The 23,788-nt window shown below is 49.5% G+C and overlaps 1 protein-coding gene across 7 annotated transcripts in view; it reads right to left on the bottom strand.

Moving 5' to 3' along the window:
• The window catches only part of LOC105472004 (euchromatic histone lysine methyltransferase 1), a 228,556-nt gene that overhangs the window by 77,636 nt on the left and 127,132 nt on the right, over nucleotides 1–23,788 (bottom strand). For 5 of the 7 annotated variants that reach the window (XM_071078704.1, XM_071078708.1, XM_071078709.1 and 2 more), the window contains 5 exons: nucleotides 17,306–17,463; nucleotides 16,748–16,936; nucleotides 8,569–8,646; nucleotides 6,802–6,922; nucleotides 2,454–2,585 (listed from right to left, as the gene is read on the bottom strand). In XM_071078704.1, coding sequence (XP_070934805.1) covers nucleotides 2,454–2,585; nucleotides 6,802–6,922; nucleotides 8,569–8,646; nucleotides 16,748–16,936; nucleotides 17,306–17,463 — 678 coding nt within the window. The remainder of the gene's footprint in view (nucleotides 1–2,453; nucleotides 2,586–6,801; nucleotides 6,923–8,568; nucleotides 8,647–16,747; nucleotides 16,937–17,305; nucleotides 17,464–23,788) is intronic. The other 2 variants (XM_071078705.1, XM_071078706.1) reach the window with 2 other exon arrangements.

Genomic DNA, 23,788 nt, shown 5'->3' with positions numbered 1-23,788 from the left:
GTCCTCAGTGCAGCTCCCAACATGCTTCTGGTTTGGAGCTGCCCAGTTCATGAATCGCTGCTCAAGGAAACCCTTTAAGAGCTGCACTGCGCCTTAGTGCATCTTTTGACAACACCCACGCTGAGTCACCCACAGCCGCTTCTGTTTGTCTCCAGCCCATTTGGAATCTGATACTGGTCATGGCCAGGAGAGAATCCAACTCTGTGCAAAGAGCCAATAAGCATGTGAACAGCCCACGCTGCCATCAAGGACTCTCCGTGCAGGAGGCACCGACTCTGGCACAGAGGTGCTTCCTAATCATGTGCTGCCTGAGGTCCCAGCCTCGCCTCCGGGTCACCCATACCCCTAAAGACCGGGAAAACGATGAGGTGGAACTGGAATTAGAATCACTACAAGTTTAAAGCTGGGCGGGCCTCTGAGATGATCCTGCTTAGCAACCAGATTTTTAAAAGGAGAAAATGGACACAAATCACACAAAGCTGTGAGATGACTGTCCTACCACAGTGCCGGCCGAGAGCTGCCGAGAGGCTGCAGTGAGACAGGTGAGAACCCAGGGCCTACACGCTTGGATAACGACGCTGTGGCTCAGACAACTCCGTGCAGGTGGAGCGTTTCTGTCCCTCAAGCAACCAACCTCCACCAAGCTCTGGCTCTCCCGCCCGAGGCCACGTTGCCATGGTTACCGGCTCCTGGCCTCTCCCAGGCTCAGACCCTCTGCCTCCTGTCGCTGCTGGGTGACATGGCCATTCAGCCTCAACAAGGCAGGCCCAAGAGCAAGGCAACGGGGAGAGAGGCGAATGCATACGGAGAGGAATTCTGATCTTCACTTTCTCCTTGGCCCAAGGCTCAAGCCTAGACCCCCTGAACCACAACCAGAGGCATCACCTGCCCCTACTTACCCGCTCAGCACACTCCACAGGCTGATCGCGCCTATCCCATCTGAGACGCACACCACTCAGGTCTCCCAGAGCCCCAGATCCTGTCCAGCACCCCTTGATCACCGCCTCCCTCTGGGGTCCCGGGCCACACGGCCAGCACCAGCACAGTGGGCACCACTGCCTGTCTCTTCTACGCACTGATGGTCTATATTGAAAGCACAACTGAACAGGCCAATCGCTGACTGACCAATCGGTGCTGATAAAACAGGTAAATCAATTTTGGGAGGTCAGTTTATAAAACGTCACACAAGCCGAGGAGCCCCTACTCGTTGCCATTTCTCCTCCGGCTCCACGTTGGCTCTCGCCCTTCTGGCCCTGATGCTCGGCACCATCCTTCCTTTATAGCTACCTTCCCCTGACCTTACCGGAGACAGCAGGTGCACACTGACAGCTGGAAGAGCCCTCATGTGCCAGCTCCCCGTCTCCTGCCACTCAGCAGGCCCAAGGCCACCACAGCAGGAGGCGATTTGATAAAATGAAATACTATTTACTACTTAAAACCAAGTAACTTCCTGAGACCCCCGAATCTAAAAGCAAGTTTAGAGCTGGGACACTCAGTGTTACACTCTGTCGAGAAAGCAAGCGTGGGGCGACCACGCGAAGGACGTGGTGATACTTGAGGGGGGTTTCTGCTCCATTTGGTACAAGAGGAGGAAAAAATATCATTTCCATGACGGACAAGCCTAAGATTTCTACCTTAAGCTAAAGATGGGATTTTCTAGGTGAGTTACATAGGTGACTCAAACCACCCTCAGTGTTCAAAACCCTAAAAAGCTAGTTATCTGTCATTTTTAAATGGCCCATTAAACCCCCCACAGTAGTCTGCAATGCCACACCAGCAAGATCTGTGTGGAATGTAAATAATATAAGATTTCCATTTCCTCCACATCATGCTTCAAATAAATCTTCCCAGATAATCAAATACCTATTAGCTACTTTTCACTCATATAAGGTTTCTAAGTGGCTTAAAAAGAGAAAACTGATAGAAAGTGTGAGAACTGACAACTTCTGGCACAACAACCCCCAACAGACGCCGTTGATTCACCTGTGATTTCGAGGTACAAAAATACACTAAATATGAATATTCCATGACAGAATATGTGTCAGAGCTCTCAGCTCAACACTGACCAGGGACATATTTCAGCCAATCAGAGACACCTTATTCAACAGCACGTCCTTGTGTGTCCTGAGAGGCCACCGGGAGGAAGGGTGTCTGGCCATGGGCAATCCTCCACAGAGCACGCCTGACCTGTGGAGGGAGACGACCGCCACGCTGGGCCTTGCTTGGGCTTTGCCAGTTTACTCTTAGGGGGTTTCCGTAATTTCTGGTTTTTCACTTGCACACTGGGACACAGCAGACGCACCCCGTCCTGTCTACACCTCACCCGGAAGTGATGCCGTTAACCCGATCTTCTACTAGTGTCCACCAGGGGGCATCGTGCTAATACAGAGGAAGGAGCCCCGAAGACAAAGGACCAAGATGGTGCCCGGTCTCAGTTACAACACCACATTCACCTTCTGCTTGTGAAGACAGAATTCCTTTGACGCGGAGATCCAGGGAGTCCAGAGAAACTTCCATGTACCCTGTGCTGTCTCCTGGTGCCATCTGCTCACCGCTTCCTGAAGATGACTTATACGACTCAGAACCTAGGTATGAAAAGCACACACATCAGACACCATGCACCCAGGCGGCCGCACCCACCCACGCACAGGGCAGCAAGGCTGGGGCCCCAGGAAATGGACTACTTCTAATTAATCCATTCAAAACCACAAGCTGAAACCCACTATTGTTTAGGCCATTCCAGTTTCACTATCATTTTCTCTCTTGCATATTATTGTGCTGATTCCCCCTTTTAGACATAATATTCATGGGGGAGGAAAGAAGCTGTAGAGACAAAAACAAAGGCACCAACGGGTCGGTACATCTTTCTCTGTAACTATCCCAACTGCATAAAAGCTATCGAATGATCAAAGAAACAGATAAAACATGGCAGTCACATGTTGTGGATTATTTTTACATAAAACAGAAACACCTAACTTGCAGATTTGAAAGATCAGAGGTAAAGTAGCTAAAGAGATGGCCCAAGGTGCCGTGTTGCAGGCAAATCTGTGTCCAAGAGAAAGCACTGCCCACCCAGGTGTCCTGGCTGACGTCCAGGGAGGCTCCCGGAAAGGATCAGTGTCGACCCCAGTAGACACGGGAGGCTCACGACACCCACAGAAGGTGCCAGGGAGCACGGTACTGTGAGAGGGACCAGTGCCCCTAGGCTGGCAGCGAGGGCAGTGGGGGGTGCAAACACTTCCGTGGGCTCCCCTGCCCTCAAGGACACACGAGTGGTGGCCAGGCCAGCCTGTCCACACTTCCCAGGAGGGCCGGAGAAAGATACACAAAATTGGGTGTTTGCAATCACAAGGGCATTTCACTGAGGAGGCCTGTGAAAGTGTGTACCTATACCAGGTAATATCCAACTCTGGCCAAAGGCAGATGGTCACATTTCACGGCCAAGCTTCTAGGGACTAGTCACCAATCTTATTTCATTGACTGGAAATAAATGAACACTAGTACAGAGAGGTATGGTAACCAGTCTTTTTTTTTTTTTGAGACAGAGTCTCGCTCTGTCGCCCAGGCTGGAGTGCAGTGGCGCGATCTCGGCTCACTGCAAGCTCCGCCTCCCGGGTTCCCGCCATTCTCCTGCCTCAGCCTCCCGAGTAGCTGGGACCACAGGCGCCGCCACCTCGCCCGGCTAGTTTTTTGTAATTTTTAGTAGAGACGGGGCTTCACCATGTTAGCCAGGATGATCTCAATCTCCTGACCTTGTGATCCGCCCGTCTCGGCCTCCCAAAGTGCTGGGATTACAGGCGTGAGCCACCGCGCCTGGCCGGTAACCGGTCTTTTCATTCAAGCCACATGCTCCACCTAGATCTTAGACAGACAGGAAAAGTCAACCACCTTTGAGAAATCACCATCATCAACTTGAAGAACAGGAGGACACTCTGTATACTTTTACACGAAGATTTTTTAAAAATTCATAAAGAAATAAAATTCAAATTCCTCTGTGAATGTTTAAAAGCACACACTTTGCACATTACAGCCAAGATGACAAAGATGAAATCTCTAACCCAAAAACAACTTTCAGCCTTGGCTCTGAAATGCTTTTGTTGGCCAACAGTAAAAGCCACATCTGGTGTTATGATCTGAATCAATAAACTGAGGTGAAGAGAAACGTAACTGAAGGACCACATGCAGCTCCCGGGGGGCTCACTCGTCCTCCACCCTCAAACGCCAGGAGCCTCCATGGTGACTGCCTCACGCCCCAGGCCTCCCACAACCCTCTCCGTGTCAGGGGACGACTGCCTCCCCAACATCCAGTTAACAGACCTATTCTACGCTGGGGAATCCAGATTAGCCAAAATTACTGTGAAGAACAACAAAGTGCTGCCACTCGGTGACACTGGTATAAGGATAAACAAATAAATAAATGAAACAGACTGGAATGTCCAGGAACAGCCCACACACTGAATGTCAACAGCGGGAGAAAAGTCAACTCGAGCAGCAGTGCCTATGGCAACCGCACATCCACTGCCAAGAAGGGGCCTGCACCACAGCTCACTCAAACATTAGTGCAAAATGAACTTGTTAGATGCCAAGAAGAAAACATGGGACAAAACCTCTGTGACCTGGGTCTGTCAAAGATTTCTTAGAGCACAAAAGTATGAATTACAACGTAAAATAACTCATAACTTGGACTTCAAGAAAATCTTAACAACTTTTGCTCTTCTAAATATAGCATTAAGAAAACAAAAAGGCAGGCCATGGACTAGGTACAAATACATGCAAAGCATCCGCCTGATAGAAGACTTGTATCCAGAATATTTAAAAAGCTCTTTTAACCCAATGAGAAGAAAAACCACCAGATTTTAAAAGTGAGCAAAAGATGTGAACAGACACGTTTCGAAAAAAATAAATGAAGGCTAAAATGTACAATCTCATTACTCATTAGGTAACAGCATTGAAACTACAGTAAAACACCAATGCACACCTATAGATCCACTGAAATTAAAAAGACTAACCCTAACAAGTGCTGGTGCAGACAGAGGGGAACTGGAATGCTTGTGTGTTGTGGGGACCGAAAACAGGACTAGTGCTTGGAAAACAGCCTGGCAGCTTCCTGAAGAGCTGAACACATGCCACTCTACTCAGCCATTCCACTCCCAGGTATCTAACCAAGATCTAGGAAAGCACCTGTTCAAAAAAGACTTGCACACAAATGTTCACAGCTGCTCAATTTCTAGCAGCTCAAGGCTGGAAAGAGCCCAAAGCCCATGGACAGATGAATGCACAGATAGACTGTGGGGCAGCCACACAATAGGACACTTCTCAGCAATGGACACGAACAAACTCCTGGCCATTCGACAGCCCGGCAACTCAAAACAATTATACTCAGATAAGCCAGATGAAAAACAACTGCACAGACCATCTACATAAAATTCTACAAAACACTAACCAATAAGCAGAAGCAGAGCAGACCAGGGGCTGCCTGGGGGCAGGGAAGGGGCCAGGTTATCAAGGGGCAGGAGGAATCCGGGGTGACAGAGGCGCTCATGGCACTGATCGTCTAACTGTGGTGACGGATTCAAGGTCATAAACGCGTTAAAACTTGTCAAACTGTGTAATTTACTTCCGTGCATTTTATTGTATGCCAGGTGTACCTCGGTTAAGCTGGAAACAAAAACAGCCCTTGGCACCCTAAGCCTCCTGCATCCCTCTGGGTTTGAGGGGATTTCCTTCCCACATTCACGCTGTGATTCACAAAGTCCCTCTGGAACAGGAGACTGACGGAGGCGCAGGTGCCTCACCGAGGGGCCGCTTCCTGCACACAGCGTGGGAGCTAACCGTGCAGGCCACAGGCTCCAGTCACCCATGCAGGCAGCAAAGGATTCACCTCCGTTCAACATTCAACAGTGAAGTCGGGGTCGGGCGCGGTGGCTCACGCCTGTAATCCCAGCACTTCGGGAGGCCAAAATGGGCAGATCACTTGAGCTCAGGAGTTCGCGACCAGCCTGGCCAACATAGCAAAACCCCATCTCTACCAAAAAAACACAAAAAAATAAGCTAGGCATGAAGGCACACGCCTATAGTCCCGGCTTCCTGGGGAGATGAGGTAGGAGGATCGCCTGAGCCCAGAAGATGGAAGCTACAGTGAGCTGAGATTGAGCCACTGCACTCCAGCCTGGGTAACAAAACCAGATCCTGTCTCAAAAAAAAAAAAAAAAAAAATTAAAAACAACAGTGGGTCGGGCGTGGTGGCTCACGCCTGTAATTCCAGCACTTTGGGAGGCCGAGGCAGGCGGATCATGAGGTCAGGAGATCGAGACCATCCTGGCTAACACAGTGAAACCCCGTCTCTACCAAAAATACAAAAAGTTAGCCAGGCATGGTGGCAGGCACCTGTAGTCCCAGCTACTTGGGAGGCTGAGGCAGGAGAATGGTGTGAACATGGGAGGCGGAGCTTGCAGTGAGCCGAAATCAGGCCGTTGCACTCCAGCCTGGGCGACAGAGGGAGACTCCATCTCAAAAAAAAAAAAAAAAAAAAAAAAAAAAAACAAACCAGTGAAGTCAACATCCACTACACTGGCCAGAAGGAAACTACTTTAGAGTTTCTCTTGAGTTTTAAAGTTTCTCTTGAAACTTTAGAGTTTCACTTGAGCTTCTCTAACAAAGTCATTGCGAACATTTTTTTAAAAAAACAGTGAAGCCTTCTCTTCTAATGAAATCCTATGCACCCCAACCCCAGGTGGGCCTCCTGGCCTCATCCCCCTCCCAGGCAGTCCCCGAGATGGCCCACACCCCTACGGCATTTACCGAGGGCACCGCTGGGCTTCTTTCTACTTCTCCGCCTCCTTTTCCTGGCTGGCTTGATCCAGGGACTGTCGGTCTTTCCTTTCCTCTTGAGAAATTTCTTCTTGAGGCTGGATTCCGAACTCTGGAGAACCAAAGGGGCAGGCATATAAACCACTGAGCATAGGCAGCTATGGAAGGCAAGAGCACTACAAGTGTTTTCTTGCAAAACAGAACACCGGCTATGTCTTGATCTTCAATTAAAGAGTGAACTGAACTTGTAGACATTTTCCTGGGTCACACGCTGAAAGGCACTCTGTGCTTTTTCCTAACTATCTCTCTAAGCTCAGTCCCTTTAGAGGCAAAACAAAAACAAAAATAAAAAGTGAAATTTATGTCTTATTTGAGTTTGGCACAAAAGAAAAGAATAAGTAAATTGGAAGGTTCTACTCAGGAACTAAATAAATAAGCTCAGGAAAAGGAGCCATGGCCGCTCATCAGGGTCCATTCATCTCACTCACAGGAAAAGAACAATCAAGGCTCAGTTCGCTTCAGAATCTATACCCACATCAATCACCTACACAGAGAACAAGGACAGAGGCTGTAATTAACTTGTAATATTTCAAGATGTGTTTTAAGCATCTGCTTCTAAAATCCGGATGCAGCAAGGGCATCTGTGGCACAGGCCACACGGGTGCACAGCAGGCGCCCCCGCCCCTCCACAGGAGGCCACGTGAAGGCCACAGTGGGCAGAGGGACATTTAAGGGAGGCACAGCGGCAGCACACGGGCCTCGCCGACCAACTGAACGTGCCCCTGCACAAGGCCTGTTGCTGGGCAGCCTTCTGTCCTGAGTCGGGTCCCACGTGAGGACGGACCGGGAGCCCTGTCTACAGCACGCACAGCCCCAGCTCCCCGGTGCTCCCCGCACAGCAAAACCTTTGGGAAGAAGTTGTGCAAGCGCCACACCCAAAGTTGCTGCTGCTAGAAATCTAGTTGCCCCTCTGCCACCCAAAGACAGACCCCTTCATCACCACACACCACGGCCCCCGTGTCCTCCTCCCACTCGCTGGTGTGATGAGCCCACACCGTGGGCCACCTTCTCCTGTTTCAGAGCATTTCCCCATTCATGTGACCCAAACTTGCTGAGTTTTCTCCCCATGGCACAGAGAGCCCCTCCTCAGACGCAGGAACCAACTTCTCCTCCCCTGTGGAGCCCTCACAGGCTGGGGGCTCCCTGAGGCTCCATCCTGGGGACTCGCTGCTCTTCCCCATTTCCAACCCCCAATTCCCGCAGACCAGGGTGCACAACTCCGACCTGAACCCTCCTCCACGAATAACAGGCTTCAGTAGGGACGGAGCAGAACCCCTCCTTCCCTCCTGTCCTCACCACCAGAAAGTTCTGTCCATTCTACCTGGAAACACCTCAAATCCAGCCCTTCCTTCTCGCACATCAGCCAGTGCAGCGGATTCCCCAACAGCTGTCCTTGCTGCTGACTCCCACCACACCCTCTCCCTCTGAGAGCCTCCAAAGGCCCGTCAGCTCCCCCGGACCCCGCACGCAGCCGGCGCAGCCCCGTGCCAGGCCCAGTCCTGTGCTGCAGCTCTGCACGGTGTCTTTCTCATGAGGCTTTGCCAGGGACAGGACCCATCTGTGGCCATCGTCATGACCAGCTCCAAGCACATGTGTGAGTGCTCAGGCAACAAGGGTTGGGTAAAGGACTGAAGGACGCTGGTGTCTTTGCATCTCCTCTACTTCAGCACAGACGCAGAAGGAGGCGCTGGGGATTACCAGGTCAGACTCGTCACCGCCTTCCTCCTCCTCCCCGGTGTCCACGGACTCCTGCTCCTCCTCAGACTCCCCGTCCATCTGATCAGCCACACAGTCGAAGCGGGAACCCAAACAGAAAACAGAAACCAATTACATCCTTTAGTGGCAGATGACGGATCCAAAACAAACCTCGAAACGTGCCCTGGCCGTACACGCCGGAGACGCTCGCAGGGTGGGGGCACCGCCAGCCTGCTCCAGCCCTGGCTGGTGTGTGGGGTGACCAAGTGCTGGTCCAGGCAGGCCCAGAGGCACACTCTGAGCTTCCACTCTGCTCCCCGGTCCTGTCTCCACATCGGGACCAGAGAGTGGCTGCCCTGGTGCGGACGCAGGCAAGGCTCACCCGCTGGGTGCTGTATTAGTGAGGGCTCAAGTGCTCCATTTATCTTATGAATGGGAGAATTCAATAAACAGGTCACAAAACACACAGAACAATCATAAAACGATGTTCAGAGGCCACAAAACGAGACACAGTGTGAGACCTACCCCCACACACCCATGATCCCAGTCCCATCCTCAGAGCCACCACAGCTAAGCTGCCCACGCCTCCTTCCAGTGAATGTCCAGGCAGACGCGGGCCCACAGACGACAGTGCATTTCTAGTCTGCTCAGATGGAAGGACACTCGACGGTTCTGTGAATATTGTTTTCTTCTAATTAAAAATGTGTTCTGGAATTCTTTCCACACCAGAACAGACACACCCTATTTTTTCTGCGGTATTTATCTTTTCTATAAGCACAGGCAATACACAAATAGATGTTCAGTGCAAAAGACACGGAAACAACCGTGAGTGTCCGTCCGCCCTGTGCCGGGCGCTCCCTGAGGCGGCGCGGGCTGCTCTGGCTGTGCTATTCCGCTATCCTCTGCATTTCCCAGTGGACAGGCACCCATGCGACTTCACATCAAGAGTGTGTTCTACGGGCTCGACGGCTCATGCTTGTAACCCCAACACTCTGGGAGGCTGAGGTGAGTGGATTGCTTGAGGCCAGAAGTTCAAGATCAGCCCGGGCAACACAGCGAGACCCCTGTTTTTCCTATCAAGTTTTTAAAGCTCCGTTTCTGATATCTCGTATTCCGTAACACTTTTGAATTTTATCTGAACAAGTCAAAGGTGCCCATCTTCTCCTTCATGGCTTCTGGGTTTGTGTCTTACACTAGAAGAACTTCCTCCTTTGAGATTGGAAAAAACAGTTCCCAATGTTTTTACCAATAGTTCAGTATCTTGTGTTGACACTTTAAGTCTTCTGGAATTTGTTTTTTAAAATAATAGCCACAGTAAGATATATTTCACCTACTCTAAGGCTGACCCTGCAAAGTGTGCGGTTCAGTGGTTTTTACTACGTTCTGAGCCGTGCAGCCGGCACCACGGTCTGACTCCAGAGCGGAGCCCACATTTGTTACCCACCCTGACACAAGTGAGGGCTGCCTGCTCCCAAATATTAGTCAACGGCCCAATCATAGTTATTAAAAAGTTCATGACCCCTTGTCCACTGACTTGAAACCCCAGTCTTACCATTGACCTTTATACACATATCACAGGCTCCCCGTCCCCCTCACTAACCGCCTCAGCGCTCCTCAGTAAGCGTTCCCTCCGGCAGCCACGTCCTGTGCTCGGGTGTCCCCCACCGTGCACAGTCCCCCCACTACTCTAGAGGGTCTCCGCCTCCACCCTCACTTCAGAACCAGCAGTTTACACAAAAGTCCGGCTAGGGTCTCGATGGGAGCTGTTCTGAATTTAGAGGCAAACATGGAGAAAATAAAACAGTGGATCTTCTCACTCAGACAAACAAACGACGAGTCTCTCCAGGAACTTAATTTTTAACCTCTTTCATCAGTTTCCTAGTTTTCCTCCACATTAACAAGGAGCGCTCGGTTTTTCTGTTAAGTTTATTTCTGGGTACTCTGGTGATATTAAGAAATTATAACTAACTTTTTAGGTCTGATATTGTGGTTTGTCTTTCAAAGAGTCCTTATCTTTTAAAGATCCTACTGAAATACCCACTCCAAGACAGCCCATGTGTGGAGAACGAGGCCGAATGCCGGAGGCTCCTCACCGTCCTCCGTGTGTTTGCGGAGCTTGAAATTTTCTACATAGAAAATCTTTTAAAATATCCCTAGACAATTACTGATTTTACTGATAATGCTGACACCACATTTTCTAATTGGTTACTGTAGCTATATAAGAAAATAACTGGTTTTTATGTCTTGATCACATGGAAGATCAGCTTAGTAGCTGTAATAGTTTTTGCGCTGATTTTGCTGGATGTTTCAGATGGATGAGTATATTCCCAGCAAACTCTTCTCTCCTGTCTTTTACAATATTAATGTTTCTTTCTGGTTCTTATCTTACAGAATCAGCAGGAACGGTCAATGCTGCTGTATTCGTGTCACAGGTGAAAGCAGCAGCCCCTCCTCCCTGGTTTCATGACTGACCATTGAAATGTTCGAACCCTTTTATAAGCATTCCGACGCCTTCACTCGGCTTTCACAGGAGTTTTCATTTCGTTGGATAGTTTTCTTATTTTAAAAATAAGACAGGGCAACGAAACCACCAATTAAAAGCGGACTAACCACACAGTTAACTCCACTTCCTTCCAAAACTCTGGCAAAGCGACTTTTAAGGAAGGAACAAGAGCTTCTTTATAAGAGGCTGCTTGATGGCTGTGCACACGACAGCTGTAAGGAATCAGGCGGAAGCTGAAAACCCAAGGAGATGAGCAAGGGAAGGGTAACGGCTGACATCAGAATTTAAAAGCGGCTGGACGCCATGGCTCGCACGGAGAATCCGGCACTTTGGGAAGCCACGGCAGGTTATCACGTGAGCCCAGAAGTTCAAGATTAACCTGAGCAACACAGCGAGAGGCTGTCGATTGAGAGGATCTCGTCTCAACAAAAAAATTAATTTAAAAAAAATTAGCTGGGCATGGTAGCGCACGCCTGTGGTCCCAGCAACCTTGGAGGCTGAGGTGGGAGGATCATTTGAGCCCAGGAGGTGAAGACTACAATAAACTATGATTTGCCACTGCACTCACTCCAGCCTGCACAACAGAGCAAGACCCCTTCTCAAAAAAAATAAAGAAAGTAAACAGAGAACTTGGACTCTGATGCAGGTGAACTGAGAAGGCTGACACCCAAGTGAAACAGGAAGAGAGCAAGCCAGGTGCAGGCCAGGCTGCTTCCCGCATCTGTCCTGGGGGGGCAGCAGGCCAGACCAAAAGCTGCCTGTCCCCAACCCAGCAGGACACAACTCTGGACATGAGGCTCACTTATGGGTTCAAGCTAAGAAGGGAGAGGGTCCAGCTCTCCCTTCACCAGCACCCAGAGTGGCTGCCGCACCCAGCTGTCAGGCAACAGGTCCCTGCAAGCGGCTTCCGAGCAGAATGGCTACACCAGGGCACCAGCTGTTCCAGTCAAAAGGCAGGTCACACGCAGAAGAAGGTACCATGTCGACTACACAACAAGGGCTTGCTTCCAGGCCAAAGAACCCTACAGAACACGTTTCGAAAAGGACAAATGGCCCAGTAAATGGTTGGGATGTGAACAGGCACTTCACAAAAGGCACCCAAATGGCAAAATGAGTATGTGAAAAAGTATTCAACCGTCTTGTAAATCATGAAAATGCAATTTAAAGTGAAAACGTAATGCCACTCTCTGCTCGCTGGAGTGGCAGCACCGAATGTGGCCGGCACAGCAGAGGGGACACTCCGAGGTGGTGGGGAAGGCGGCAACCTCAGCGGCCACCATGGGGAGCCGCACGGCAGGGTCCATGGAGGCCAGCACAAGGCATGGCGGTTCCATTCCCAGTGGGTACCTGGGGCAACACCTGTATGAGGGTGATGGTGGCAACCTCCTCTGGAACGGCCCCACTGGAACCACCCACGGGCCATCCACAGTGGGACGGACACAGACACAGAGCAGCCATACAGAGGAACCAGTATGGTCAACCCCCTGGCCTCAGGCCCTGCACACTCTGAAATAGCACCAAGAACCATAAAGAGCGTTTGTTAATACAAGTATCTATTAACATGTACTGCAGTAGAAATTTAAGATGAGACATGTTCAAACTGCAAGGACAGTGTCAGCCACCGCAGCAAAGCTGCCATCACATGTAATTCCATGAATGAGAGTGAAAAAGGCACCCAACACCTAGCATTAGTATGACAACAGTTTTGATCTGCAGACTCTCTGAACAGGTCTCAGAATGCCCCCACCCAGACCACTCTGAAAACTACTATTCCATAACAATGAAAATTAACTAATAATGTAAATAAATCCCACAAACACAATGTGAAGTAAAATAAGCCACACTCAAAGAAAAAAAAGAAAGAATGCATATTATATAAGGAACGAAGTCAAACACGACAATCCTGCAAGGTAAGCACTCAGGAGAGGGGTTACTTTTGGGGATGGGAGGTCAGTGGGCCTCCGCAGTGCTGCCAAAACTCAAAGCTTTGATCTGGGTGGGGGCCACACATGTGCATCATTCTTCCATCATTACTGAACTGTGCCACTGTCGCACACGCAATTAGAATGTAGTCCCCCAAATTCAGAAAACAGAAAGCCGCCTGAACTTTATAAAATGCCTTTTAAACACATATACAGTCTGCAGTTTTTTCATTTACTCTGTTAGCCTGGTAAATCCTGGTCTTTAAATCATCTGTTTCTATAATGAGTCACTCTCATCATGGGGCAAGCCCCATTTCCCTACGATCATTATTTTAATACATCATTGCATTTGATCAGTATTTTATTTAGGAGGCCGGGTGTGGTGGCTCATGCCTGTAATCCCAGCACTTTGGGAGGCCGAGGCAGGTAGATCACTTGAGGTCAGGAGTTCAAGACCAGCCTGGCCAACATGGTGAAACCCCGTCTCTACTAAAAATACAAAAATTAGCCTGGGTGTGGTGGCTCACACCTGTAATCCCAGCTACTCGGGAGGCTGAGGCAGGAGAATTGCTTGAACCTGGGAGGCAGAGGTTGCAGTGAGCCAAGATTGCACCATTGCACTCCAGCCTGGGTGACAGCGCCTGACTCCGTCTCAAAAAAAAAATTTATTTGGGACTTCTGTATTTAGGATTGAGGTGAGTTGAGCCTGTATTTTACCTCAGAATGGGCTAGCGTACTTTTCCTGTCCTTCTCTGTTCTCTGGAGCTACTTATGTAACAAAACGATCACGTCGATTGCCAGTGCCCATCTAGTTAAGGCTGCTCCTGCCATCTTGTTCTGTTTTACACTGTTTTACATTTTCTTCTTGGCTTTGCTTTTGTTTCTTGATTCTTTTCTTGCCTTGATAGTCATTTAATGTTTTACTGTATGACAAATACCTAGTTATTCAGTGTCCAGTTCCTCTAGAAGATGAGAACCTCAATAGAAAGAGAGAATCTAGAAATAGACTCAAATTAATATGCCATGTGGTACATGATAAACATGGTGTTGTAAATGAGAAGGGAAGAAATGTCGGTCAGTAAGTGAAGCTGAAACCTAAGCATTTTGAGGGAAGCCCTGGGACCCTTACCTCACATTTTCTTTTAAAAGATTTATTGAGATATAATTAATATGTCATAAACTTCACCCATTCTGAGCAGTTCTACCTGATATTTTAATTCTATATGAATCAACCATTTATATACAAGAATGAAATAAAAGTATTTAAAGACAGCAAACACCAATTTATTCAAAATCGACAACAAGAAAGGTTTATCATAATTAGAACCCAGAACCCAGAAATCATGAAGAAATCGGCTAGTACCTGGGAGTTCTGACACTATAGACAAGGTCAAAAGATAAAATCAGCTGGTGTGGTGGCTCACGCCTGTAATCCCAACACTTTTGCAAGCTGAGGTGGAAGGTTCACTTAGGCCCAGGAGTTCAACCAGCCTGGGCAACACAGTGGGATCCTGTCTCTACAAAAAATAAAAAAACATCAGCTGGACATGGTGGCAGGTGCCTGTAGCCCCAGCTACTCAGGAAGCTGAGGCAGGAGGATGCCCTCAGCCCAGGAGTTCAAGGTGCACTGTGCTGTGATCACGCCACTGCACTCCAACCTGGGCAACAGAGTCAGACCCTGTCCCCAAAAAACAAAAAATAAAACGAAAAACCCAAAATCCACCTGGGGAAAAAGCCTCAGCTCATACTGGAGCCAACAGATCAACTCTTCCTTGACAAAAAGATCATCAGACTACATTCAAAAGATGCACAATCCAGGAGAAGAATGAGCAGGGGCTACTGAGCAAGCGGCGTACAGAGGAACAAACACGGTGGCTGCTCAGCCCCAGGCCTGACTCAGCAGTGAAGAGCTGCTGGACTCCAAGCAGGCAGCCCTGCTGGGGAGGGTGAGGAAACCAGCCCGCTCAGGTCTCCGCAGGCGGGAGGGTACACTCAGAGCTGGCCTGGTGACAGCAAAGTGCTACACTGTAAATGCAGACAGCACTTACCAGCCAGGAGCATACTCAGCAAAACTGCGACACTGAACGCCCCTGAAGCACCGCTTGTAACTTGACAGAAAAGAGCGTAACACAGCTGAACAGACAGCGCACTGGAGCGACAGACACGTGTGTGCAGAGCCCGCGGCAGCTGCTGGGGCAGGAGCTTAATGGGAGTCGCCGCTGCTCCCCCCGGTGCAGCCAGGGCTGCCCGTCCTCTGGGGAGGGCGAGGCTGTGCTGGGCACGTCTAAGGAAGTTACTGTAGTGACTGTTTCAAAGAGTGCCAGAGCCACCAGGACCATGGAGTGATGATGCTGTTTATTTTCTTCCTTATGCTTCCTCATATAAAATGAGAAAAAACTAATAATTATCTTAAAATAAAAAATGTTTAAATCCTCTTTAAATATCTAATGGTAACATTTCCCACTAATTTTTAAATAATCAAGCTAAGAGCTGGGAGCAACATTTAAAGATTTGCCCTAAAACCTGCTACAAATGTACAACAGACTTTGAAACTGAAGCAAAAGGAAGAAAGCACATCCCCAAAACTCTGACAAATGACAGAAAATGCTTTGTACACATTCAAGGGTACACTCACAGCACACGAAGCTGACTGAAAGTGGATAAAGCTAACCACTAAAATTATGCATGTTCAAATAAGTCAGTATTTGGATGAATTCACCTGGACTGCTATTCCCACTATTAGTTTTACAATAACTAATTAGATACAAGATTGCGTCTAAATGAAGATGGCTGGACACACCTGAACAATAAAACCACTGATACGTACGTCAGCTTGACTCTCAATTTTCCCCTGTTCACTCTTATGAAATGCGTCACTCCTAACTGACCCCCTCAGAACTGAGAAAGCATGAATTTAACTCCGAAACTATGTCTAAGACCTTCCTCGGCTTCCCTGAGACAATGGCCCAGGTGCCCATGCCGGGCCAGGGGCAAGAGCACGGCTGCGACGAGGTTGGGGGCTCGGCCCGTGCTGGTGCTTGTCCTTGGGTGGACAGGGGTTTAGGCTGTCTGTGAAGAGGGCACGCCGGGCCCATGTGTGGCGTCCACAGTGCCAGGTGGCAGGCCACGCAGAGTCAACCACAAACGAGCACACAGCAAGCCGCCAATCAGCACTTCAAACCGTCAGCATTATCATTCCTGTCAACCTAGAGCCCAGAACAAGTTCAAGAGGCCGGGTGCTGTGGCTCATAGCTGTATTCCCAACACTGGGAGACTGAGGCGCGAGGATCACTTGAGCAAAGGAGTTCAAGACCAGCCTGGGCAGCAAATCGAGTCCCTCTCTCCACAAAAAAATTTAAAAATTAGCCAGGCATGGTGGCGTGAGCCTGTCATCCTGGCTGCTCGGGAGGCTGGGTTGGGAGGATCACTTGAGCCCAGCAGGTTGAGCGCAGTGAGCTACAATCATGCCACTGCACTGCAGCCTGGGTGAAAGCGAGACCCTATCTCAAAAAAAAGAAAGAAAGAAAACACAGGAAAAAAAAAAAAAAGAGGTTTACTTCAATGAATGATATACACAAACACTTCTTGAATGAAAATAATCTAATAAATCAGGAAAAATAAAATACAAAAACCTAAGCCAATTGCAAATAGGGGATTTTATTAGGGTCTAGAAGTGACCAGACCACTAATTCTCAGAACCACGGTCAACTTTGTGATAATCCTCCCTCATGCTGTCTCCCGAGACAGCAACACCTACCTTCTGGGCGCGGTCAGCCTCCGACATGCTCTCCTTGGAAGTCCTGCTGTCCTCCGTGGGGAATGCAGCCGCCTGCTCCGCGCCGTGGCCGTCGTCCTCCTCGAGCTCCTCTGAGTCGTCCTCGTCTGAGTCCATCTCCAAGCTCTCCCCATTCACGTGCAGGCTGCTGGCGCCCAGGTCCTTCTCCCCCTAGAACACGGGCAGGTGTACACCCCAAGGCAGGGGCAGTGCGCATCATGAACAAACTCGCTTTCACTGAGGGGTCTTGGGTGACTGGGAGGTGCAAGGGCCTGTGGGGAGGTGGGGATGCATGAGAGGTGCCCCTGCCACCTGGAGAAGAGCCCGGCAGACTGGCGGGCTATGGTGAGGAGGGCAGGGAGGACAGGGTGGAGTCCCCCACAACAATCTTGGACACGAACACTCTGCCCCTATGGCAGAGGAGCTTCATGGCATTGGCCCTTCCCGGGGACTGAGGTCACCTAATGACTGATAACCAGGCCCCAAACACAGAAACGCATTTCCACACACACGTGGCACTCACTCAAATGTGTCTCTTACCTTAGAACCCACAGTGGAATGAGTTATGCTCTTAAACATCTCAATCACTGTCCTCTGTTTTAATACTTTGGTCTTTTTCTTAGGAACCAGGCTATAGGTTCCCATTCTTCGTTTTTTCTTCCGAGATACTGCAGCTGCTAAAACAAAAGGCAAGCAAGCTAAAAAAAAAAAAAAGTCAAAAGGGGACAAGAAAGGAAAAGAAACACCATTCAAATGTTTTTCAAAGGTAGGAGACAGTTTACAAAACTTGATCACCAAAATCACCAGCAAACCCCATCACAACAGGCACCCTGCCCGCCGGCCATCAGCACAGTGACAGGCATCCTTCACTCGCGATCAATTCACAGAGAATCAGAAACACGTCCCAGATCATCTGTTCATCTGTTCCCCTCACAATAAAACACGGAGCAAACTTGACCACCCCACCTTGGAGGCAGGAAAGTCACAAACCGTCAGGAGCAGGGCTCTGCAGCGACTCCTCCTCCCAGTCCCCTTGGCTTTGAACATGGAGTGACTACCCTTGAGAAGTCCTCTCACTTCGCAAAACACCAACGTGAACAGCATGTGCAGCAGAAGGACGCGGCGCGGAGCAGGCAGAGCCCGGCCTCCCTCCCCAGCACAGGGGCCAGGCCAGGCCACTCTTCCTAGGACACAAGCTCTGCACCAGGTCCACCCCTGTGACTCTGCAGCCCAACACCCCAACACCATCCTCCTCGTGCTGCAGTCCAGTGGCTGAGGGGAAAGGCAGTCCCTGGAGCTACTGTCCAGCTCTCTATTAAAAGACAAGAGGGTGAGAGGGGCGAGCAAATGTCCGGGGGCTCTGGAGCAGTGGTTTCCAAACAAGAGCGGCAGCAAGGAAGGTGCCTGGGGGCTCCCAACCCCATTCTGAACAAAGCAGTTCTAGGTTCCATTGGTTTTACATAATCAGACTCTATGACTTTTTTTAAGTTCCAGGATTTGAAGAAAAAACAGATCTAAACGCTGCTGCTTTCACATGAAAGAAACTCTCCTAAAGGGCTGGGGAAAAGCCATTCTGTTTAAAGCTGGGCACAGCAGCTCACACCTGAAGACCCAACTACTGTGGAGGCTTGAGCGGGAGGGAGGGACAGCTTGATCCCAGGAGTTCAAGCCCAACCTGGGAAACACAGTGAGACCCCCTTTTCTTACACACAATACACACACACACAATTTGGTTCTACAAAACGCAGAAGCAACAGCTGGAGGAACGTGAAGGAGTGAGAGCCATCCAAAGCGGGTGGGTCCTGTGACAGCACCACCCACAGATGCCACGGGGCCTGGGAGATCTGCTCTGGAGTGAGGAGGTGCCTGGGGCCATGGACACTGGGAAATGCTCACCCCAGGCATCTGCAGTATGTTCGTGGGGGTCAGGCTCTGAGCACACAGCCAGCATGCAGACACTTGGCTCTGTCCACACTGGAACAGGCTGATGGGCCAGCACGGCTGTGCTCAAACCACAGAAATCCCTTGGCAGCCCTGGGAATCCTAGACTCACCATCGTAATCATCTTCGTATTCTGAATAGATATTTTGTGGGAGGATGAAGGAGGCATGGATTTACAGATAATTTTTAAGTCTCTCAGCTTTAAATATATATACAGCTGACTTTTGAACATGGATTTTAATCACATAGGTCCACTTACAAGCAGATTTTTTTCCCAACCAAACAGGTTGAAAATACAATGTTTGCAAGATGCAAAACCCCGGAACACAGAGGGCCAACGTTTCATATTACACAGGTTCTGCAGGGCTCACTGCAGGATTGCAGCATGCTTGGATTTTGGTATGGGGACGGGGTCCCGGAGCCAATCTCTTCCTATACCCAAGGGTGACTACATATACTTTCTCACTAGATTCTTTTCCTTATTTCATCTCAGTAACCCATGGTTATTAGTAACACAAATTGGACATGACACCTGTTTATAAATAAAGCTTTATTGGTGCACACCCATGCCCACTGTCTACATACTGTCTGCATCTGCTTCAATGTGACACCACCATGACCAGCTGTGACAGGAACAGTGTGGCCCACAAAAGCACTGACATTTGCTACCTGTCCCCTGGAAACAGTTTGCTGACTCCTGTACTGAACTGCTGAGAGAGGACAAAGGAGATAACCCTGCATTTCATGTGCTTAAGAATCATGTCAGCCGGGTGCAGTGGCTCATGCCTGTAATCCCAGAACTTTGGGAGGCTGAGGCGAGTGAATCACGAGGTCAGGAGGTCGAGACCATCCTGGCTAACACGGTGAAACCCCGTCTCTACTAAAGGTACAAAAAATTACCCGGGCATGGTGGTGGGCACCTGTAGTCCCAGCTACTCGGGAGGCTGAGGCAGGAGAATGGCGTGAACCTGGAAGGTGGAGCTTGCAGTGAGCCAAGATCACGCCACTGCACTCCAGCCTGGGTGATAGAGCAAGAAGAGCAAGACTCCGTCTAAAAAAAACAAGAATCATGTTGGGGCCAGATGCAATGGCTCACATCTGTCATCCCAGCACTTTGGGAGGCCGAGGTGGGTGATCACTTGAGGTCAGAAGCTCAATACCAGCCTGGCCAACATGGTGAAACCCCGTCTCTACTAAAAATACAAAATTAGCCAGGCATGGTGGTGGCGGGTGCCTATAATCCCAGCTACTGAGGAGGCTGAGGCAGAAGAATCGCTTAAACCTGGGAGGCGGAGGTGGCAGTGAGCTGAGATCGCACCACTGCACTCCAGCCTGGGCCACAGAGAGAGACTCCATCTCAAAAAAATAAATAAAATAAAATAAAATAAATCGTGTCAGGAAGTCTGCCTGCTGCAAACAAGTGAAGAATGGTGTCTAAGGGCCTCTTCTTACTGGGTGACAGCTTGTATGTGTGAAACAGACGTTAAGTATAAAATTTGCTACACATTAAATAGTAGAGAAATGTCTATGGATGACTTTCAGAAACGTAGAACCTATGAAGGACCTGAAAGTGTCTGAGCACGTGGCTGAAGCGTGAAGAGGGGCCGCTTCAGTGCTGCACGGGGGCCTCCAGTTGTGTCCGGGGAGAGGGTCTGGCCCTGAGCCAGACGGCTGGGATTCAGCGTGATCAGGGGCCAAGAGAAAGAAAACTACAGGATGGCCGGCAGTAAGGAAGGAGCATTTGCACTCCAGACCTCAAAGAAGTGGGGCCAGTTCCCTGCAGATGGGATCTGGCAGAGAAGAATCCCGGTGGAGAATATCAAGAAAGGGGGAGGGGGCCCTTCAGGACTCCGAGTAAAGACTCACACTAACTGGCATCTCACAGGACGCTCTGGGAGGCCCAGGCATAGGACAGTGTGGAACAGACAGTTCCGGGAAAAACAGTGCCAGGAGTGGAAGTGGGTGTGGGGTGGGGGTGGGCACTGCCCAGCTGTCTGCAGAAAGGCTGGGCTGCTGGGTAGAAGAGGGGTGGATAAGGAAGAAAGGCGACAGGCTCCAGAGGGCAGACAAGGCGGATGGGACGGTGGAGATGCAGGGAAAAAGCAAGTGCACGGGAAACACAGCAGCCTGCGTGGTCACCACCACAACTCTGTCACTCAGAAGGGTTTCTGCCCTCAGGTCACACAGAGCAGGGCCCAGCTCTATGCCCAGGCCTCATGCCTGGACAGCAGCACCCATTGAACTGTTCCCTGCCATCAGAGCCACCGTCCTCCTTCCTCCCTGCCCGACAAGTCCACATAGAGACCCCAGGCCCATTCAGGCTCAGTATTTGGCACTGTTCCCACCCACCTATGCAGAAGGCACAAACACTCCAAGCTCACAAAGCAAAAGGCAGAGCCTCCGCTCTGGTCATGGACTGTGGTCACCGGCAAAAAAACGCAAGGGAAGCACTGCAACTTCTGCAGCTTCTACCAAGTGTGAACAATGAGCCCAGCAGGGACCTGCAGCTTCTACCAAGTGTGGACACTCAAACTGCTTTATGACCTAAGTTTACTTTCTCTGTTTTTTGGTTTTTTTTTTTTTACTAGTAAAATACACACACCACAAAATTTACCATCTTGATCATCCTTAAGTGCACAGTTCAGCGGCATCAAATACATTCAGAATGTTGTGCCACCATCACCACTATTCACCTCCACAACTCTTTCCATCTTGTCAAACTGAAGCTCTGTTCCCATTAAGCCCTAACTCTCCATTCCCTTCCTCCAGCCCCAGCCTCCAGCCCCTTCTCCTCTTTCTGTGTCCGTCAGTCTGACGACTCTAGGGACCTCGTGTAAGTGGGATCGTACAACGTTTGTCCTTTTGTGGCTGACTTATTTCATTCGGCACAGTGTCGCCGAGGCTCATCCACGCTGCAGCGCGGGCCCCAGCTTCGCCGCTTCTCAGGCTGAGTCACACGTCACTGCGTTTTGCACACGACCCTTTGCTGATCCATTCGTCCAACAACCGGCCCTCGGGTGGCTCCCCCTTTTGGCTGCTGTGGTTGATGCTGCTGTCAACGTGGGTGTACAAACATCTCTTCAAGACCCTGCTCTCAGTGCTTCTGGGGCACATGCCCAGCAGTGGAATTGCTGGATCACATGGTAGCTCCATACTTAATTTTTTGAGTTTTTCGCAGCGGCCGCACCATTCCACATTCCCCTCAGCAGTGCACAAGGGTTCCCATTTCTCCCCATCCTCACTGATACATGTTATTTTCTGTTTTGATAGTAGCTATCCTCAATAGGTGTACGGTGGTATCTCACTGTGGTTTTGATTTACATTTACCTTATGATTATTGGCGCTTAACATCTTTTTATGTGCTTACTGGCCATTTGTGCATCTTTTTTTGAGACAGTCTCACTCTGTCACCCAGGCTGGAGTGCAGTGGTCTGATCTCGGCTCACTGCAACCACTACCGCCCGGGTTCAAGCGATTCTCCTGCCTCAGCCTCCCAAGTAGCTGGGACAACAGGCATGTACCACTACGCCTGGCTAACTTTTGTATTTGTAGTAGAGACGGGGTTTCACTGTATTGGCCCGGCTGGTCTGGAACTCCTGACCCCAGGTGATCTGCCTGCCTCGGCCTCCCAAAGTGCTGGGATTACAGGCGCAAGCCACTGGGCCCGGCCTCCTTTGCCGATTTTTTAATCAAGTTGTTTTTGTTGTTGAGTTGTAGGATTTTTTTGTATATTTTTAGTAGTAATTGCTCATCAGACATAGGATTTACAGACATTTTCTCCTACTCCATAGGTGCCTTTTTATTCTGTTGACAGCGTCTTTTCTTTACAACAGGCAAAGTGCAGCAGTAAGAAGCAGGGAAACAGGAAAACAAGGAGATAGAAAGCTTGGTGCATCAAAAGATACCAAGTCTCATCAAACCTAGTGTGTCTCCTTTTTTTTTTTGTTACCTGCACTTTTGGTGTCACGTCTAAGAAATCACTGCCAAGTCCAATGTTATGGAGCCTTTGTCTTATGTTTTCTTCTAAGAATTTTATAGTTTAGGTCTTACCTTTGGGTCCTGGACCTGTCTTAGGCTAACTTCTGCATGTGGTGTGAGGTAAGGGTCCAGTATCACTCTTCTGTATGTGGATATCCCATTTTCACAGCACTATTTGTTGGAAAGCTGTCCTTTGCCCCGTTGAATGGTCTTGGCACTCTTGTCAAAAATCAACTGATCATGTAACACAAAGGTTTATTTCTGTGCTCTCTGTTCTAGTCCACTGGCCTATACGTCTATCTTTATGCCAGAATAACACTGTTCTGAGTGCTATAGCTTTCTAGTAAGTTTTGAATCTCTCTCTCTTTTTCCATTTATACATATATTATTTTTTAAGACAGTGTCTCACTCTGTTGCCCAGGCTAAAGTACAGTGATACAATCATGGCTCACTGCAGCCCCGACCTTCTGGGCTCCAGCAATCCTGCCACCTCAGCCTCTGGAGTAGCTGGGACCACAGGCACTCGCCACCATGCCTGGCTCATTTTTGTATTTTTGTAGAGACAGGGTTTAGTTATTTGTCCAGGCTGCTCTGGAACTCCTGAGCTCAAGCGACTCACTCACCTCAGCCTCTCAAAGTGCTGGGATGATAGGCTTGAGCCACCACACCCAGCCAAATCTCTATATAGTTTTTCTGTTTTTTTTTTTTTTTTTTGAGACAGAGGCTCACTCTGTCGCCCAGGCTGGAATGCAGTGGTGTGATCTTGGCTCACTGCAACCTCCACCTCCCAGGTTCAAGTGATTCTCCTGCCTCGGCCTCCCAAGTATCTGGGATTACAGGCACGTGCCACCACGCCCAGATAATTTTTGTATTTTTAGTAGAGACGGGGTTTCACCATGTTGGGTCAGGCTGGTCTCGAACTCCTGACCTCAAGTGATCCACCAGCGTCAGCCTCCCAAAGTGCTGGGATTACAGGCATGAGCCACCACGCCCGGCCCAAATCTCTGTATTTTAAAATCAACAATGAGACTTAATTTGTGGCCTAACATATCCTAGAAAGTGTCCCAGGTGCACTTGAGAAGAGTGTACATGCTGCTGTTGGGC

Source organism: Macaca nemestrina, chromosome 14 (genome assembly GCF_043159975.1).
Source record: "Macaca nemestrina isolate mMacNem1 chromosome 14, mMacNem.hap1, whole genome shotgun sequence".
Taxonomy (NCBI): Eukaryota; Metazoa; Chordata; class Mammalia; order Primates; family Cercopithecidae; genus Macaca; species Macaca nemestrina.
The sequence above is the reverse complement of the archived record's forward strand: the minus strand, read 5'-3'. Positions and strand labels throughout refer to the sequence as shown.